The sequence below is a fragment of the Chenopodium quinoa genome, unplaced genomic scaffold, assembly GCF_001683475.1.
Source record: "Chenopodium quinoa cultivar QQ74 unplaced genomic scaffold, ASM168347v1, whole genome shotgun sequence".
Classification (NCBI taxonomy): Eukaryota; Viridiplantae; Streptophyta; class Magnoliopsida; order Caryophyllales; family Amaranthaceae; genus Chenopodium; species Chenopodium quinoa.
This window is the reverse complement of record NW_018743697.1, coordinates 2,675,997-2,697,250: the sequence shown is the minus strand read 5'-3', so window position 1 is coordinate 2,697,250 and position 21,254 is coordinate 2,675,997. Positions and strand designations below refer to the sequence as shown.

Below are 21,254 nucleotides of genomic sequence, written 5' to 3'. Positions count from 1 at the left end.
TCCAATGATAATTTCTTATGTTTTTTTTGGTGCAAAACTGATAATTCCTTATGTGGTAATACATAAGGCATCATTTTTCTTATGGTGATGCATTGAGGGTGTCATTTTGGTTTCGTATAGTACCATAACCTTTAATAATAAACTCTTTTTTTTTCTCATATTTATTAATATGATCTACTCTCTCTTTACATTTTAACATTTAGTTATTTAATCAATTATTTTACGAATATAGTAGTACACTAGTACATAATACAAGAGATTAGATTACATGGGTTAGATCATGCTAGTAAGACATGGTGATGTATGATCACCTCTAATGGACCTACACATGCATATCTTATAAATAAAACAATACTCATATTTTTTTAAATGTATAAACTAATTAATTTAGAACTTCACAACTCCTTAACTAATTTCTTTTATACTTTTGAAAATGTCTATTTTATTTACTTACTTTTATTTATTTATCATTGTTACAGGTTGTGTAATTCGTGATTGTATTAAAGGTCTATTCTGATTTATTGAACTGAACTGGACTTATTGGAGCTGAACTGAATAGTTTATGAGAAAAGGAAATTAAAAACTGAACTAAACTGAACTTATCGGAGCTTAATTGAACAAAACTGAAAATAAGCTGAAGAGAACAGACCCTAAGTTGATCATGAGTCATATTTTCTATAACTAATTAAATTTGATTTCCTTCAAAAAAAAAAATTACTTTATAGAGTGATTTTTTTTTTTTTAAAAAAAAAAAAACCAAAAAATAGTGTGGTTGAACTACATAGTCTTTTATAATTTTTTATTAAGTTAAATGTAACCGAGTAACCGACCTAATCTAGATCAGATCCCTTTCCCTAAATAATGTTGGGAAATTATCTAATTCCCAAATTACATCTACTCTTTTTTTTTTTAATTCCCACCATACCATCCACGTCACCAGTTCAGTGGGATTTTTTTTTTAAAAAACGGTTTATTAGAAAACCGCTACTTCAAGTAGCGGTGTGCTACTAAAAGCCGCTACTTCAAATAGCGGTTTACTTATTTACAGATATTTTGTTTTTAAAAATAAACTTACAGAACAAACCGCTACTTGAAGTAGCGGTTTTCTAATAAACCGCTATTTGAAGTAGCGGTGTTATGAGGAAAACCGCTACTTCAAGTAGCGGTTTACAAAATTAAAATCGCTACTTAAAGTAGCGGATTTCCTCATAACACCGCTACTTGAAATAGCGGTTTGTTGCTGGATCGAGAAAAAAAAAAACCGGTTTGTTTTTCTTAGCTGACGTGGACGGTACGGTGAGAATTTAAAAAAGTATGTGTAATTTGGGAATTAGATAATTTCCCAACATTATTTAGGAAAATGGCTCAATAAAATCAGCCAATCAGATATCAATAATACATCAATCAAAACATAGTAATAATATCCAACGCTTCAGGACGTTAGTTACCCAGAAATGCAAGATCTTTCTAATTAACACGAGGAAAAAAAATTATTCCATGAAATAAGGGTACGCCGCAGTGGAAATTAGGAACCCTCTATTTGAAGAAAACATATTCCTGTCTAGCGGCGGCGAACCACAGTGTGCGAGAACATCTCAACCTCCATTTCCGAATCTATCGCCGACGAAATGACGGTCGGAGGTGTGACATTCTCGTCGGACAATCTTGTTAAGAAGTCGCCCAATGACAGGCGTTTATACAGATACCTTCAGCTTCATAATGGTCTTTGTGCTTTGCTTGTTCATGATCCTGAGATTTATTCTACTCCTGATGTTGATGGTTCTGAGGAGGATGACGATGATGACGACGAGGAGGAGGATGATGACGAAGATTACGACGACGATGAGGAAGATGATGAGGAAGACGATGAAGAAGAGGATGAGGATGAGGATGAGGATGATGATGGGAGTAGGAAGGAAAAGGGGAAGAAAGCTGCTTCTCAAACTAAGAAGGTTTTAATTTGATTGAATTGAATTGGATTTTAATTTGGGTTTTTTAATTTGTTGAATGTGGGTTGAATTGGGTTTTGAATTTGTTAAATGGGGATTGTTTAATTAGTGGAAATTGATGTTGCAGGCTGCTGCAGCAGTTTGTGTTGGGATGGGGAGCTTCTCTGATCCTTATGAAGCACAGGGTCTTGCTCATTTTTTAGGTATGAACTACTCCTATAAAATATTGGTATCATTTTTATGGTTTTCCTGTTGATTTTGATTGGTTGGTTGGTTGGTTTATTTATATATTTTTTTGGTTCATAGAGCACATGCTGTTCATGGGTAGTACTGAGTTTCCGGATGAAAATGAGGTATGCAAGGCCATGTGTGTTGTTGCTTAAAGTTTTTGGTTTTACGACTTGTACTGGCGTTGTCGATAGTTTGTAATTCTGTTGCTGATTTATGCCTTGTGCTTGTTGTTTAAGGCACTATAGTTTAGTGACTTACTTGTTCGATCATCTTCTAATAGCTTACTAGTTTCTGCTGGTATATCATTAGCAACCATCCAATAGTAATTTCGTTGGAGGAAAGATTGGGGAGGTCTGTGTTTAGATTGTATGGAAGATACGTTTTCTCAGTCCATTAAAAGTGCGTAGTATTATAGTAGTAAGACTTCAAAATTACAAAATCAATTTATTTGACCAATTAAGCTTAAGTGATTTACTGAACTCATTCACCCTCCTTCTGTCCTTCCCGAAACTTTCTTTGTGTTCCACTTGTCAGGTTTCGGCAATGGACATTTTTACTTTTATGTAGAAACCACTGAATCTGATTTTCAACTGGTCACTGAAAAAAATCATAGGGGAGTTTGAACTTTGGAGTTCCTAATCAACATCAATAATATCTTTGCAGTCTCGTTGATGTCTGCAGCGCATGGTTGCTGACAGTAGACTTCATGAATGAGAACTTGCTGACCAGCTACGTTGCCTTCCCAACTTGGCATTATTGTTGTCTTCCTAGTTCCTAACTAGGCATTATCGCTGCCTTCACAACTTGGCATTACACCTTGAAATGGTGTATTGGAAATAGATAGAATGATGGGTGTTTTTAGGAACAAGGGACATGGGGATTGTGGGTATGTTTCGTGCTATATTAGGATTCCAAAACTTCTCATTTCAGCTTAGTATATGCTAGTTAAATGGTTGATAAAAAACTTAAAATACAATGATTTTGTGTATATCCGTGCAATTTTTTGTGTCATCATTTCCGGATGGACAATCACATTGTTGCCTCATGATATACATATATGTTTAAAGTTATGCTCTACTGGAGTGCTTTTCCTATTTTTTTATTAAGCAAACAAATCTTCTCTTGTGTTTAAAATCTTGCTGCCTTTGCATTGACTTTTCCTGCCTTAGTATGATAGTTACTTGTCCAAGCACGGGGGTTCATCAAATGCGTACACAGAGGCAGAGCATACTTGCTATCATTTTGATGTCAAGCGAGAGTTTCTCAAAGATGCCTTGAGAAGGTTAGAACCCTTTGCTCTCTTATATTCCTCATTGTTGCTTTAAGTCAGCTAATTATAATTCACACTGCCTCTGAATGTTATGGGTTTAATATTCAATAAATAAATGCCGTTTGATTATTTGACTTATTATGCATGCTTGCATTGCTCAATTTATTGTATGCAAGTATGGTGAAGATTAAGGGTGCGTTCTATTCACTTATCTGAACTGAGAAGTTATCTGATCTTATCTGAACTTATTAGCCTTTGTTAGAGCTTAATCCCTCCGTCCCCGAAAGAACAACCCTTTTGGGTTAATTTTGCGGGTATTTATAAAGTTAAATAAAAAGATTTTATATGGGGAAGCTAATTTTGCACAAATATTGTTGTAAATTGGTGGGTATTTTAATGCTAATGGGTCATTCTTTTTGGGACTAAAATTAGGCCAAATGAGTCGTTCTTTCGGGGACATAGGGAGTATTTTAGTAATAAAATAAAATTGGGCAACCTTGATTAACGCTTATCACAACTTTTCTAAAATTATTTTTCAAGAACTTATCTTATCTGAACTTATTAACCCTTATTTGACTTATCTGAATTTATTAACCCTGAAATAAGTAGAACAGGGCCTAAGTATGGAAAAAAGGTCTAGCTGTGCTTATTTATCTGACTGCTTATTAGGGTTTAGGCCATTAGGGACACTTTGAGACACCTTGGTGCCTTATTATAAATGAGCAGAATTTTATTTGATGGTATCAAAGAGGGTTTACTCCTTTGTATTCTATGCATATGGATAGGAATGCAAGTATGTCTGCATGTTTGATTTTGTACAAAAGGGGGCAATTTTAGGAGAGCAAATAAACTTGCAATTATTTATTTTTGTATTCAAGATGTGTTGGTATCCAATTGTCTAACAAGAGACACTTTGGGGTCACTATGAGGGTGTCTGTGTATACTGGTATTAGTACCTAGTTGATTCCTACACAAGAAATTAGGGTTGTAGAACTTTATTCCTTTTACTGCTAACACAAAGTGACAATTTTCCTATTGTACATTGAATTGCACCTCATTTAGTAACTAATGTAGAGGTGGTTTGGTAGAGCCATAAAAATATGACTTTTAGAATATAAGTGTAAAGCTCAACCTACAAATGTTATTTTTGCGATAAATGTTTGGGACATATACAAATTATACACGTGTACAAAGGATCAGTTTTGTTTTTTTCCTCTCCAAACTTGATCTTCTTTCATGCCCATATAGACAGTCAAGTTGCCGACAGAAATATTTGAATAAAAGACTTAGCATCATTGTGGCAAAGATAAAAAAAATGGTAAGAGCAGAGGAAAGTAAGACATTGGTTGATTTTGTTCATTGATTGACTTTATTATTATTTTTTTTCTAGCGTTATTTGTTTGATTGATTTCATCCTCCTTTCACGGTTCATATAGTGACCCACTTCAACTCTTTATTATGTCTTACATGCCTTTGTGACTTTAACTTGGTATTGGACCTCGTACATTACCCTTTCATTATCAGTTCGACATTTTCCATCAACAACATATCCATAATGGAAACTTGTAAATTGAGAGGGAAATAGAAGTGGCAGTTTTGCAATATATGCTCACAAATGCGATTGAGATAAGAATTTTATTGTTAATTAGAATTAGCAGACAAGTCTATCTATGTGTGAAAAACATATGTAGCAAGTCTTTTGAGGCCCGTTTAGTATCATTTCTAGTTTCCAGTTTTTGGGTTTTTACATTGTTAGAGTCATATAATATAAATTGTATTTTTAACTTATTATTAGTCCTACTTATACATGTATACTAATCATCTAAATTTTGAAAACCGACAACAAAAATGTGGAAACTACTTTTTTTGGGTTTCCATAACTGGAAACTAGAAACCAAAGGCGATAACAAACAGGCCTTTAGTTTTGGATTATGTTTAAAAGCCACGGGGATATTAGAACAGTGTCCCCACGTCTGAAATTTTTAACCTATATATGTGTCTACTTGCCTATACTGTAACTCCCATTATGTCTAAGTGAGCAACATAGAGTTTCTCTATTACTTAAGAAAAAGATTCAGCTCTTTATATGTTTTACAAGTTGTTAACTGCTAGCCTCTGGAGTTTTCAAAAAAAAAAAAAAAAAAAAAAACTGCTTGGCTCTGGGATATTATTATTTGAAAGAAACTGATAATGTTTGCAGTATGTTATTTCTGCTTTCATGTGGGTCCTGTTTTTTAATTAGCTATTTGATTCTTGCAGTAACTCTTCTTTTGTATTCTAGATTTTCCCAGTTCTACATCTCACCATTAGTGAAAAATGAAGCCATGGAGCGAGAGGTACTGGCAGTTGATTCAGGTAAATTAGAGATTTGCCATCATTTCAAGATATTGCAGAGTTTCTTATCTTTCTTCTATATTCATTCTCTGTGCTGCTATCACTATATTCTTTCTTGTATTTTTTATTTAGAGTTTAACCAAGCTTTGCAAAGTGATACTTGTCGTCTTCAACAACTCCAGTGCCATACTTCTGTGCCGGGTCATCCTTTTAACAGGTTCTTCTGGGGTTAGTTTTTTATTCTCCCTTGCCTTTGTCTTCCTTGTCTGTGTTCCTTTCTTTTTAGTTGACATAGGTTTTATTTATTTATTTATTTTTTATTTGAGAACAGGGAACAAGAAGAGTTTGTATGATGCCATGGAAAAAGGGATTGATTTGCGACAAAGGATTATGAAGATGTATGAAGATAACTACTGTGGCGAAATTATGAAATTAGTCATCATTGGTGGAGGTAAAGCCTTTGCCTTTTCTCTCATGTAAATTATGTTTAGATCTCCTGTAAAAGCTGTAATAAAACTGAGTTAGTGTTAGGAAAAATAGAGAAACAGTGCTGCTGGTTGTCAGCTGTACTGTAGTGTTTAGTGCAGTATACAGTTATTGAGGAGAAAATTACAGGTACATCAAAGATTTATATTTTTCAGACCGTCACCAGAGGTCTTTGATTTTGGTTTATGGTACTTAATTGACCCCTAATTTTTTCATCTGATGTGTTCTGTAGTCCTTTTGTCCCTTTTAATGGAAGGAGAAGGCAAAATGGACTTATCGCCACTGTTAATATTCTTAGGTTGTCAACCTTCACGAATAGTTTATGTATCATGATCGCATTATTTTAAAATGTAGAACAAAAGAGGAAAGGTTGTAATAAAACAATTGTGGTTCTTTCAAAATTTGCAACCATTTTGGTGCATAATTATTTTAAAATTACAAAATCATTAAATGATACATGGTGCAATTCCAACTCTTGACATGTCCTTTGTGCAATACAATAAGGTTACCTCATGGATTGTCCTTATTTAATATTGAGAGAATAAAAAAAATTTGTTATTGAAAAATTGGAATACCCTCTCCTACGTACTGGCTTAACGACGGGCTAAAGCCCTCCCCCTCCAATGGCCTTCCAGTCCATTTGCGGGGCGCATCGGGTTTACGCGTGACCTCTCCGAGTCGTACGCTAGAACCCGCTGTCCAATCTCGTCTGTAATTATAAGGGAACATCCATTCAAGTATATCAATGTACATCTTCAACTTGGAATTAATTGTTTACCTCCAACTTGGTTATGGCTGTCTAGTCTTTATCTTGTAGAATTTTGAGGTTATATATAGGCTTTAAATATTAGGGGTATATACTGCTATAGCCTTATGCCCTTATAAGGATTAGTCTTGAGTTCTCTATCCTTGAAGAGTGCTTCTCTTGCGTAGGGTGTTACTCAACAGTCTTCTGCTTACCTAATAGAGAATTTAGGGGTAGTCTTGGGCATTTTCTTTGGGATCTGGTAATTAAGTGTGCTTCTTGGAGAATTGATGTGTGGAGAAGAGGTTTTTTTTTTTTTTTTTTTTAATTTGTGCCGTGGGGTCATCTAATCTTTCAGTCTTGTCTTTCTGTACAATGCTGAACTTTATCTTTTAGTACTTCACTACCCTTTTAAGGTGATTTCTTTCTAAACCAGGTTTTGTGTGACTTGGTGATTGGTGGACTATGCTGTGTGTATTAGCACTGCCTTCTTTTTTAAACCCTTGATAAGGGATAATAGGCAGATAATTCATACTCCGTGGGTGTTGTAGCAAGAAATTAAGGATATATGGGTGTATTCTCTCTCTCTCTTTCTCTCTTTTTAATTAACTATGTTTCTTTACAATGTTGCAGAGTCGCTTGATGTACTGCAGAGTTGGGTCCTTGAATTGTTTAGTGACGTGAAGAAAGGCCCTTTTTCTGGACTGGAGATTAATCATGAAGGTCCTATCTGGAATGCTGGCAAGCTATACAGACTGGAGGCTGTTAAAGATGTTCACATCCTTGAGTTATCATGGAAACTGCCATGTCTACGCAAAGACTATCTGAAGAAGTCTGAAGATTACTTGGCTCATCTAATAGGACATGGTAAGATTTTGATGTGTTATACTTTTGACTGATTATTGTGATAAGAAAATGGTTTGATTTTTTTGGTTGAACAAGTCTCTGAGCTTAAATTACTCAGCTTGTGAAAGTTGAGATTTGTGTTGATATATTTGTTAAAAGAAATATGCTGGTATAACGTTTTATAGATCTTTTAAATCAAGATTACATCCACTCTTTTCAGCTCTTTGTTGCTTTTTTGTTGTTTTTGGCAAATTTTCCAACTGTCTTTCTAGGATATATGCCTGTTCCCCTTTCTTTCCTTGTTTTCTAGTTGCAGATGAAGATTATAAATGACTTGTTTAATCGATATATTTATTAGACATGGGATTCAGTTATATATGTCTTATTTTGTAACAGAGGGTAGTGGAAGCTTGCATTTCTTTTTGAAGAGTAAAGGATGGATAACATCCATATCAGCTGGTGTAGGAGATGATGGAATGCAACGATCTTCTCTAGCCTATATATTTGGCATGTCTATATACCTTACTGACTCTGGATTGGATAAGGTTCTGTTTTTTCTTTGCAAGTTTTAACCTTTGTCTTTGTTATGTTCTGCATCATTGGTCTTGCCATTTTATGATGTTTCCCCTTTTTCTCCTTACTTTGCATGGCAATATCAAATTAGCAGATCTATGAGATTATTGGATTTGTGTATCAATACCTCAAACTACTGCGCCAAGCTCCTCCTGAAGATTGGATATTTAAGGAACTCCAGGATATTGGAAATATGGAATTTAGATTTGCTGAGGAACAGCCTCAAGATGATTATGCTGCTGAACTTGCAGGTTTTGCTACTGGTTTTATTTTCTAATTGCTATTTATGTTTGATTTTGTATTGTAAATGTTTTTGAAGGTGTCAGTCTTTCCTTTAATCCTCCAACTTAAGAATTTACTGTCTCAACATTTGAATCCATATTTGAGGCCTACACCTTTATGTCTCTATCCATAAATCATAGACATTTTGTTTCGAGCATTCCGACAATTTTATTTTATTTTTTGAAAATTTTGGTTTAGCTAAGTTGGAATGTACTCCCCTGGCGTTTTATAGATGATATTTATCTGTTTACTTTAGTAGTGTACCATTATGTACAGGTCCATTTGTCACGTGTTATACGAGGCTCACTTCTTGAAGAACTATGAAGTGATCACATATGTGGTATTTTATCAGTTTCTTGATCCAAAGGCACATTTACCGCAAAATAAAAATAAAGTTGTGAACATTGCAATTGCGGGTATCAGTATGTGTATCTGTTATGGTCATGGTTTCCACTGTTGTCGTTTTCTTGGAAGCAACCAATTTATCATTGAACTATTTGCAGTAAACTTAACTTGCTTGACATTCCTAGAGTCTGTTAACTTTGCTTACGTCCTGACCTACCTAGATTCTTACTGTGCCGAGTGCTGTTGTTTTATGTGACTAATAACTATATGTCTTCTTTAATAAGTTCATGAGCAAGTGGGCAATTTAAATCTTCATGTATGCCATCTTTTTTTATTTTTTATTTTTATTGCAGCAAACTTGCTTGTATATCCACCGGAGCATGTTATCTATGGTGAATATGCATTTGAAGATTGGGATGCTGAAAAGATAAAATTCATTCTTAATTTCTTCGTCCCAAACAATATGAGGGTTGACATATTATCCAAGTCCTTTGGCAAATCTGGAGGTATATAGACATCCTTCCTTTAAGGACAGATGAGCGCATTCATTATTTGTACTGTTGCTCTTCTGGGATATTTTTCTGCTCATGTTTTAAAGTTTTATTGTTTGATTTTTATAATGAAAATTGAATGAAATGCTTGGTTTAAGTCGTTTAACTCTTCATTTTTTATTTTCTTGGATGTAGATGTCTTGTGTGAGCCATGGTTTGGAGCAAGATATACTGAAGAAGATATTGCTCCATCTATGATGGATTTGTGGAGGGACCCTCCAGCAATAGATGGATCTTTGCATCTGCCTGCAAAGAATGATTTCATTCCAGTTGACTTCCCTGTGCATGCTGATAGTGTGTCTGAAGATTTTGTTGGTGGATCTTATCCAAGATGTATACTTGATGAAGTATCAATGAAACTCTGGTTCAAGCTTGATAAGACCTTTAAACTTCCACGAGCAAATACATATTTCCGTATCAATTTGAAGGGTGCTTATGCAAGTGTGCGAAGCTGTCTCTTGACCGAATTGTTTGTTCTTCTTCTGAAAGATGAGCTGAATGAAATTATTTATCAGGTTAGTCTTATTGTACTAGTGAAGTTCCGTAATGTTATTTCTGTATGAATAAATTTCACTTTCCTGGATTTTTTGAAACCCACTTTCCTGGATTGTGGTGTTCAAGTTTTCTTACGTCAAGGAAAAATTATAAGAGCTTATATTATTTATTTATCTCGTTTTTACTACTCTTTTGAAACTTGTTAAAAGTTAATTCTTGGTACTCTCTTAAAAGTCTCTTAAATTTTACTTGAATGTTCTTTCTTTTTCTCACTTTACTCACTTTTTTTTCAAACTTTTTCGATTGGTTATCTTGTTATCTCATTTTTTTGTCGGACGGTTCCTTATGATGATTCATGTTAACCGACCCCAAATCATTTTGGGACTAAGGCTTTCTTGTTGTTGCCGGGGCCCGGGGGGGGGGGGGGTTTATTGCTATGCGCCTATGCATAAGAATCTCTGAGTAATATGTCTCTAAATATCTGTATATGGAAATTTCATCATCATCAATTGTATTTGTTTATTTACTCTCTGTTACAAAGGATCCATCCCTATTTTTCTTTATGGGAGCTCTGATTGCTTTGTGTTCTTTTGTTTTTTAATGTACTGGTTTCCTTGCTGTCGTCTGAGATTTTGTAGTTTTAACTTTTTAGAAGTAGTCTACAATGTTGAAGCTTGAAGTTTATTTTTACCTCTCTATTATATGACACAATGAGTATTTTTGAATATTTTTTTATATGTATTAAGCAATATGTGATATTGTATATTATCTTTCATTGAGGTTGGGAACCTTCAGGCTGAGAAGAGAGACTTTTTGATGAAAGTTTTGTCAAGGAAGTTGCAATTCTTTCAAAAATGGCAAAAAGTAGAAATGGACTAGTTTTTTTTAATAATTTTGTTTATGAAAATTGACGAGTCAAGAGTCTCAAGACTGCTTAGAGTAAGTTAGCAAATAGATATTGACTGCTTATTGTGGGTGATGTTGGTCGATAATACTGTGATGTTAGTATTTAATCTTATCAGTGAGCTAAGAAGGCCTATTAAGGAACCAATTTTATCAGTCAGCCCAGAGCGGAGAGCCACACCTATTGTGGGTTCTCTGACTATCAGACAATATTATGTGGAAGCAGCATTCTTGTTCTTGTTGGAATAGAATCTTGAAAGTCATATATGGGAGATCCTCCGTTCCAAGAGAACATGCTTGAATCTTATATATTACAGAATTATAAATAGGAGAACCTAAATGTGTGCCAAAGAGTGAATTTTTTTGACGTTCTTTACCTCTCTTCTTGTTGAACTCCACTTAACTTTGTCCTGGCAAGCTTTCCAAAATTCCAGCATACCCTACTTTGTCCTTGATGTGGGCAGATATTATGAAGATTTCAAGTGCTAATGTAGAAATTAGATAAAGAAAATTTTGAGAGATATTACCTTGAGGTGATCAGATACTTGTACGACACTGGTGGATGAGGCTTATAGGCAGACAGATAAGTTGCACACTGTAAAGGGTGTGAGCTGCCCCTTATGGTTGTTCAAGATTGTTTTACCTTTTATGCTCAAGGAAGTGAAGTGTTTGAAGTTTTTTGAGAGAGAAAGTGCGAGGCAGTAGAAATTATTGGCACAGAGAATTGATAGCGTTCTTACTCTAAATAATGTAAAAATTTCTGGAGTCATAATGTGTTTGGTATTTTTAATCAATCTAGGCCGCAAGCCCCACCAAGATTGGTTTGAGCTAGGGAACATCCTTTAGATGCACCTAGTCATTGGCTATCTTTTATCCAATATACATGCAGATGTTGCTCAGATATGGATGAGTCCTGGCTGTGTTTATCTATGCTCAGGCTGTTTAGCTAATGCAAGGTGCTCAAATTCAGCCTTTCCACAAATTTTCATGTATTTTCTTGTTAGATATTCAATGGTTATGATTTGGTCAACCAAATGAACTTATAGCTCAATGTTATGATTGCCATATTTCTGCTACTACGCTAAGGTTCCGGAGGTCAATTCTCTCCTATCTTATGCTGCGTTTTTCTGCTACTACGCTAAGGCTCGTGAAGAGAGTACTATCTTACAGCAATGAACAACAATCCTCCATGCAGCCTGCTCTCAGTTTTGGCCCATTCAAGAGTTGGATTAAGGATCGGTGTTGCCGGGGCCGGGATTCAGGTGCCGATTATAAACCACCTTGAGGACAAGGTGGAACTTTATGGGGCCGGTGTTGTAATAGATTGGCTTTAGGAGGGGTAATTTGGGAAGTCTAGTATTATTATTAGGTTTGGTCAGTACTCAGTAGCTTTAGTATAAATAGAGGGAGGGTAGAAACAAGAAGGTAGGCAGAATTTTGGAGTAGTTTCTTAGGAGAGTTGTGACCTAAAGTCACTATTGGAGCTTTGTAGGCTAAACCTACTACTATCGTTGTAAAACCATTAATTTGTTTAATCAAATTTCTGATTTTTCTCTTTCGTTGTACTGTTATTACACCGAGTAATTTCAGTTTATTACAGGAGGGTGCATTAATCTAAATGTATACTTCTGATCTGATTTTGTGAGACTTGATGCATAATGTCATATATTTTTGTTGATGTCAGGGTTTTAACTCTTTACTTGATGGCTGTCTTGAATTGTTGAGAATTATGATTTCAGTCCTTCTGTATTTAATACAAACACGTTTTCTTTGTATGTAGGCTAGCATAGCCAAATTAGAAACTTCAATATCTGTTTACGGCGATCAACTTGAGCTAAAGGTTTACGGTTTCAGTGAAAAAGTTCCGCTTTTACTTTCAAAGATATTGGCTGTAGCAAAATCTTTTTCACCGAAAGAGGATCGATTTAAGGTGAGATCTCTGGTTCATTTACCCTACAGTTAAACCCCTCCCTAAATAAAGAAAAGAGAAAAAGTCAATGCAGATTGAAGTACTCTTTTTTGACGGAATTGGGAGCTGGCATATTAACACTTAATTAATTACGATGTATACCTGGAATTTTGTAGGTCATTAAAGAGAATATGGCGAGGAATTTCAGGAACACAAATATGAAGCCTTTAAACCATGCATCATATCTGAGATTGCAAATCCTATGCAAAACTTTTTGGGAGGTGGATGAGAAGCTACAGTGCTTAGCTGATTTGTCCCTTTCTGAGTTGCAGGCTTTCATTCCAGAGCTTCTTTCTCAGGTATGAAATTGTGAATGTCCGGCAATTATTTTATTATTATTGCCCTCTAATTTATATCAGAAGATGTTTATGTCTAAAGTTGTGCAAAATTGAATGTTAACTGAGATGAAAAATAAGGTTAACGACTAACTTACTTTAGGCACTATATTCTGCATAGAGTGGTACAAGAGAAAAAGTGAAGGGGTAAATTGCAAAATTTCTTTATTTTTCTATAACCCTTTATTTCCTGAAGCAAAAGAAAATCTGTTATATTCTTCTACAAGGCATGAAAAGGATTAGTTTAGGTAGAAAATATACTGGCAAGACATTGATAGGGCTGTAAGAATGTTGTTTATGTACCAAAGGAGGATTAGAGGACTTAAAGCGTGGACTATAATTCTCTAAATCTCTTGTACTATTATGCTTGATTTAGTGCTACGAAATTTGACAAAAAAATAATTAAGTATTGTGAACTGCAGCCTGCTGCGTAGATGTCCCCTAAAAATGTACTTCCTCTATTTCATATTATTTGCAACGATTAGACATTTTTCTTCTCTGCTTTATGTCAAATCGTTGCAAATAATATGAAACAGAGGTAGTATTTGACATTCATAAGCTTTTTGGTGAAAGATCCAGTGTTTTGATTGCTTCTATGAACCTATAACTGTATAGACCACTCAAGACTTCTGCTCTCTTTTCTCCAAAGCTTTTCATGTGGCTTGAAACTAAAACTAGCTCATACCAAAGAGAATTTTACAAAGGACATATGAGGTGGTGAACTAATATCAGACAAATAAGCTTTTTTTTTTTATTTTTATTTTTTTTTTATTTTTTATATATACATCTCAATTTCAAACTCTAGACGGTATGTAAGACCAAGAAAGAAAGTTCTGTAGTTTATGCATATGAATATAAGGAAAGGCTAAAACTATTTTTGTGTACTTGTATTTTCATTGCTGTTTTTTTTTTATATATTTTTTTATCTGTAAACACTTCTGATATTCTCATAGATATGGGCCTGTTTAGTTTACCTTATTTTTGCTTATCTGAACTTTTCTTTTCTGATCTGATCTTATTTTTTCTAATCTGATGTGACTGTCAGACTCAACTTTGACCTTATATGTCTGCTAATCTATAAGGAGAAATTATATCAAGTGGGGTCTGGTTAGATTTGTAATAATGTGTATTCTATTAATATGTAATTTTTATAATTTTTTTCGTCACAGAATCATAGATATTAGCAATAAGAAAACCGCACATAAAATGATTAAGTATGTCAAAACTTATTTTTCTGAAGTGATCTGATCTGATCTTATTTTTCTTATCTAATCTGAAATAAGTAAAAAATAAGGTGAAATAAACATAGCCTTATGATCTTTCAGGTTTAGGATCTGAAATTTGCAGACAATTTTTGCATTAGCAAGCAACATTCTTTAACCTTTAAGTTTGGGTCCTATGGGAGTAATAATTTGGCCACCTGGCCATTATTATTTTTTCTGCAGTTATATTTTGAGGGTCTCTGTCATGGTAATTTACTAGAAGAAGAAGCCATCAATGTGTCAAAGATAATTAAAAGCTACTTTTCGGTACCCGCGATTCCTGTGGAGATGAGGCATAAAGAACAAGTTTTGTGTCTTCCTTCGGCAGCAAACCTTGCTAGAGATGTCCGTGTAAAAAATAAGCTGGAAGTAAACTCTGTGATTGAGGTATGTTAGACTTGGCAGTACGTATTACAGTCTATATATATATTGTAGGCTTTCTCATGCTATCTTGTGGGTATGTGCTGCAGCTTTATTACCAAATTGAGCCAGAAAAGGCTGTGGATTCACTTAAGCAGAAAGGCTTCTCTGATTTGTTTGATGAGATTGTGCAAGAGCCATTTTTTAATCAGCTAAGGTAGGTTATCATGCTTAAGTGATATTAGGCATTTCTGCAAGTATTTATTGTCGTAGTATATCTGCTTTGAGGTGCATTCCTGGCTTGGTTTAGTTCTTGTTACCGTCTATGTCATGTCATTTGACTTCTCCTTTTATTTGCCTTGTTTTGATTGGGATATAGGACAAAGGAGCAGCTTGGTTATGTTGTTGAATGCAGCCCACGGACTACATATCGTGTCTTTGGTTTTTGCTTCTGCATTCAATCTTCAGAGTATAATCCCTTATATTTGCAAGGCAGGATTGATAACTTCATCGATGGCGTGAAGGACATGCTGGTAAGAAAGCTTTTTCAGGCTTCTCAGCTATGTTTATGCCATGACAAAATCTGTAGATTGCCAATGAGATGAGTTAAAGCAGAATTAGGACATAATATTTTGCAAAATTTGGGTTTTAGTACTTAGCTCAATTCGCTTATTATACTGCATACCCTTTACCTTATCCCAGAAGTCACCCTTCATTTCCCTTTCCCCCTGTTTTGCTTCTTTGATTTTTCGAAATTGTTCTGTAGATGACAAAGTTAGAGCTTCGAAACTATCCTGACTTGTGCTACTCTTTTTTTTGAATATATATATATATATATATATATATATATATATATATATATATATATAGGGGAGGGATCCGGTGAGAATAGGTCCATATGTGAGAATTCATACTTATATGAGAACTGATTTAAAATTTAGAACATGTGGGTAAAAATTTAGAACATACGAGTAAAAATTTAGAACATGTGACTCAAATTAAAATTTTAAACATATAAGTAATAATTTAGAACATTTGTGTGAGTAATATGTTAGAACATCTGATTTAAGAATTAGAACAAGTGATTAAAAATTTATAAAATTTGCTTTATGAAATTTTAAACATATGAGTAACATTTAGAACACTTGATTTAAGATTATGAACATGTGAATAAAAATTTAGAACAAACTGATATTGAATATAGAAAGTGTGAGTAAAGAATTTAGAACATACGAGTAAAAAAAATAGAACATACGCTTTAAAATCTGGAACATATAATTAAAAAATCTTAGAAAATTTGGAACATATAATTAAAAATCTTAGAACACTCGTTTTAAAATTTAGAACATAAAAGTTAAAAGTTTGGAACAAGTTATTTAAAATTTATGACATCAAGCTTAACTAATTTATGGTTTAGAACATGTGAGTAATAAATTAGAACATTTGATTTAATTTAGAACACCTAAAAAAAAGTTTAGAGCATCAGATTTAAAATTTAGAACATACGAGTAAAAATTTAGAACATAAAGAGTGTTCTCACATAAGAAAAATTCTCATATAAGAAAAATTCTCACGAGAGCCTTCCCCTATATATATATATATATATATATATATATATATATATATATATATATATATATATATATATATATATATTGATCTTTCCTTTTAACCATATGCTCGACCTATTTCTGTTTCGGAATGGTAATTGATTTTCTGATGAAGTTGTTTTATTAAAATGGTGTGTGGAGGTTGTAGACTGATAAATTGATATTACAAATTATAGAAAGCATAGGAACTATCTCTATGCTTGGATAGAGAAAATGGAGGAAAAGGAAGAGAAGAGAAAAGGAGGAATGGATCATGCTTTGTTTGGATATTTAATGCAAAGAGGGAAGGGGAGGGAATTGAAGGATCCATTTTCCCTCCTCTTTAATAATAAACCAAATCCGTCCGTTGTTGGAGAGATTTGGAAGGAGCATGGAAGGTCACCTTCTCCATCTCCTCTCCTCACCTCACCTCCACCCCTTCCCTCTTTTTTCTGCCCCTTTCTTTCCCTTCACTATTGTTATCCAATAAAGGAGAGAGGGATTTTTAATATCTACGCATTGTTTAGATAGAAAATAAGGAAGGAAAGGAAGGGTAGGGAAGGAGGAGGAAGGGTGGAAAAGAAAAGGGAGGGGGGAGGTGAGCTCTATTTTGTCTCCAAATCTCTCCAATTTTGGAGGGATTATGCTTAGTAAATAGAGAGGGAAAATGGATCCCTCCCTCTCCTTCCCCTTCCTTTCCCTCAATTATTTACCCAAACAAGAGAGTTTGTCCTCCTACCTTTCTCTTCCCTTCTTTTCCTTCCATTTCCTTCTATCCAAACAAAGTGTAGCGAAGTACAACGGTAAAGGAATATGAATTACAACAACGAAGGAAAGAGGGATTTTTAATATCTAACTGATGAAGGTTGATTACATAAGCTCTAAGCATTGAGAGGCTTAGATTTTCTCCAGACAAGGAATAAACATTTCATTTTCATAATGCCTCTTCTCGCCTCTTCATTTCCTTGTAAAAATCACAGCTTTTCTACTCATCTCTCAAATGTTCCCTGCCATCTCCCATTTTCAACAGAATTACTGTGACTTACCTTTATTACCAGTATCCCTATGCCTGGCGTATCCCTATGCCTGGCATACACTCGTTACATAAACATTTAAAGGTGGTTGGTCAGGTTATAATCGAGCTTGGTCTGGTGGTTTTTTACTGATCGGGTTTTCATTTTGGGTAAAATAAGCCATAATCCAAAGCATGCTTAGGTTTGACGTTTTCTTCAACATATGAATTAAACCGCTTGGATTATCTGCAACTGTGCTGACATGTTTCTGCATTGAGAATTTTGTCAACATGGCAACTCACTGAATTGTGATAATGATTATCTGGGCATTCTGTTATTCTAATATCATTTTTTTTCGGTTGCCTTGGTTGTATTGCAGGAAGGACTTGATGATGGATCCTTTGAGAGCTATAAAAGCGGGTTAATTGCAAAATTACTAGAGAAAGATTCATCATTGTCATGTGAGACTAGCCGGTTATGGAATCAAATTGTAGATAAGAGGTATACCATTTCAAATTTATGCTGATTTTTGTTGATGTTTTCTTCGTGGAACGAGGCAGTGGTATTCATACCTTGAACATGCTCTGAGCTATTATCAGCTATGGGAGCGAATGCTCTAAGATTCAATTTCCTTCCACAGTTTACAGAACTCTGTATTCACCTTTTTAAATTGTTAATTGACATGCAAAATGGTCGATCTTCAGGTATATGTTCGATTTTTCAGAAAAGGTGGCAGAAATCGTGAGGAATATTAATAAAAGTGACTTAATTGACTGGTTTAGTAAATATTTCCGGAAGGGATCCCCCAAGTGCCGGAGGCTTGCTATCCGAGTTTGGGGTTGCTACACAGACTTAAAAGAGGCTGAAGCACAGGGCAGATCTGTGGAAGTCATTGACGACTTTGCTGCATTCAAAACATCTTCCAAGTTCTATGCAAGTATTTGTTGAACAAACTGGCATCAAACATGATAAAGCATTTGTTGACTGGGAGTCCCACTATTAGCTTTCAGTCAGGTGCTGAAAGATGAGGTTGAAATCGAGGTCTTGTGTATGGTAGTGAATGTGCACAGGAATGTAAGGGTAAAATTGGGCTCAGAAGCAGGGGCCTCGACAATGCGCTCCATCTTTCCTTTCACTGCTTTGCATAGCCATGCAGAGGGTCCTGACCATCCAGAAAAAAAAAAATGGTTCTTGTACTGTGAACTATACAGTATTTCAGAGTACTGTTTTGCTTGAAAACTTCGGACAGACTTAAGACGCAGAGTTAGGACTTTGTTTTTGATGGGAGTAATACAAAATTTTGAGGTGTTAATGGAGGTGTACAACACATTTGTTAAATATGCTATGTTATCATTGGTTAATCTAAAAAATTTGAACCATAAAACTTCAACAATTTTTCCTTATTGATATAATTTTTATTTTAGAAAAATTTGGTTGTTTGCTTCCTCAAATATCAAGGCAAGAGGTGTTTTGCAACTATAAAAGAAATTGAAGTTTTTTTTTTTTTTTTTTTTTTTTTTTGGAAGGAAGGAAAGAAGAGCAAATAATATAAGCTCAAGAAAAATCAACCTCCGCCAAGGCGATTGAAGCTTGTGGTATGGATTCAACATACACAGCTTCCCCCAACACAATTGCCACCTCTCTTCACATGAGATCAATTGGGGCTCTTCCCTTTCTATGTTTGCTAATAGCTGTGGCTACATTGATAGCATCGCACTCCAGCTCTACCTTTCTATACTCCATTCTCCTTGCCAGCAAAATCCCCATCCTTGCAGCCATTGTTGGCGGATGTTGTTAATTTGCATTATTGATAAATAATAACCTATCCCAACCATAGACGGGGGAGGGAACAAAGAATTTTGTATTAAAGTCTGATGTTTTTGCACATTCATATTTATTCTCATTATATATATATATATATTTAATATATACGTAGTATATTTTTTCAAAAATGAAATTTTTTAATTAGGTAAGAGTATTGACAAATCTAGCTAGTTTTCTATAAAACTTGTCAAATTAATGGTTATAGTTTTCATTATAGTTAATACTACGTAACTAGAGCTGTCAAGTCGGGTGAACGGGTCGGGTAAGAGTGGGTCGGGTCAATTCCGATTATTCCATAACCTATGCGGGTCGAGTTTGAATTAGGTCATGCTTGAGTCGGTCACGTCAGGTCATACTTCTTATCGGGTTTAGGTCGGGTTAATAACAGATCGGGTTACATTCGGGTCGGGAGAACAATAGGTCGAGTTTAATTCGGGTTTTCACGGGTTAAAACAGATTAGGGTAATTCTCGGGTTGGGAGTCAGGTTTAGTTCAAGCAAATAATTTGCGAGTTAGAATCAGGTCGAGTCATTCTCGGGTTCGGGTTCGGTTCAAGTCAATAATTTGCGGATTATAATCAGGTCGGGTCATTTTCAAGTCGAGTCATTCTCGGGTTCAAGTCGGGTTCGGTTCAAGTCAATAATTTGCGGGTTATAATCAGGTTGGATCATTTCCAAGACAGGTCATTCTCGGATTCAAGTCAGGTTATGTTCAAGTCAATAATTTGCAGGTTACAATCAGGTCAGGTAATTTCCAAGGCAGGTCATATTTGGGTTCAACTAACTATAAATAGATTATTATCATTTTTATCAAGCTAATTATTTCCTTTGACTATAATATATATGACAATATACTAGGGAAATATAGTCTATAATTTAGGAAGATAATTAACTCCTTTAACCATACAACAAATATATACTATATTTAACTCTTAAATTTGAGGATGATGCTCCTTTCTTTTCCTGGACCGACTTGGTCTCCCTAGACAACATGCTTTGATCTACAATAATAAGGTGGTCTAAATTGCTTTTTAAGGTGATTTGAAACGGGTCAGGAACAATTTAGGTTTAATTTAGTTTGGGTCAATAACAAGTCGGGTTAGTAACAGATCAGGTTGAATTTTTGGTTTGGGTAAGTAATATGTCTTATAAAATTTGCTTCGGGTCAATAACAAGTCGAGTTTAATTTTGGTCAAGTCAATAACAAGTCCGGTTGATTTAGGGTCGGGTTTGTAACAGGTTGGGTTAAATTTGAGTCGAGCTAGGAACCGGTCAGGTTGAATTCAGGTCTAGTTAGTAACAATTCGGGTTAAATTCGGGTTTTGACGGGTTAAAACGGGTTTAGATCAATTTCGGTTCAAGTCGGGTTTGGTGCAAGTTAGTTAAAATGGCCGTTGTAAACCAGTAAATCGTTATAAGTTGTAAATCGATAAATTGACCGTTTAAAGGTAAATTGGATGGTTCCACACACCCAATTGGACTCCCGGAGGGTATTAGACACCATGGTAAACATTTCGGCAATTTTTATTTTCGAGCGAAAAAAAAATCAAAAAATTTCAAAATTGAAGGCTATATCCACGCTTTTTGAGAAATTTTGGAGGTTTCAGGGCCCGATGTTGAAAAGTCTTGAAATTATATGGGATACATCTGGGGGTCATATAATGTCGTTTGGAACCATATAGGACCATTATTTGTTGTCATAAATGTTCGTGGTAGGCTTGAATTAATGAAATTGGTGCAAGTTGTAAATCGGTAAATTGGTCGTTTGAAGGCAAATTGGATTGTTCTACACACCCAATTGGACTGCGTGAGGATATTAGAGACCACGGTAGACATTTCGACAATTTTTATTTCCGGGCGAATGAAAGTCAAAAAATTCCAAAATTGAAGACT

General features: G+C 34.8%; 1 protein-coding gene across 1 annotated transcript; it reads left to right on the top strand.

The window, feature by feature from the left end:
* Nucleotides 1-1,461: 1,461 nt before the first annotated feature.
* LOC110684222 (nardilysin-like) lies at nucleotides 1,462-18,931 on the top strand. Its single transcript, XM_021860636.1, has 19 exons — nucleotides 1,462-1,952; nucleotides 2,077-2,152; nucleotides 2,256-2,302; nucleotides 3,350-3,462; nucleotides 5,732-5,805; nucleotides 5,917-6,012; nucleotides 6,116-6,235; nucleotides 7,649-7,882; nucleotides 8,258-8,406; nucleotides 8,529-8,685; nucleotides 9,415-9,567; nucleotides 9,748-10,127; nucleotides 12,791-12,940; nucleotides 13,096-13,278; nucleotides 14,760-14,963; nucleotides 15,047-15,153; nucleotides 15,316-15,469; nucleotides 17,918-18,039; nucleotides 18,243-18,931. Exons 1-19 carry the CDS (start codon nucleotides 1,629-1,631, stop codon nucleotides 18,484-18,486), a joined length of 3,087 nt encoding a protein of 1,028 aa, XP_021716328.1. The 5' UTR covers nucleotides 1,462-1,628; the 3' UTR covers nucleotides 18,487-18,931.
* Nucleotides 18,932-21,254: the final 2,323 nt, after the last annotated feature.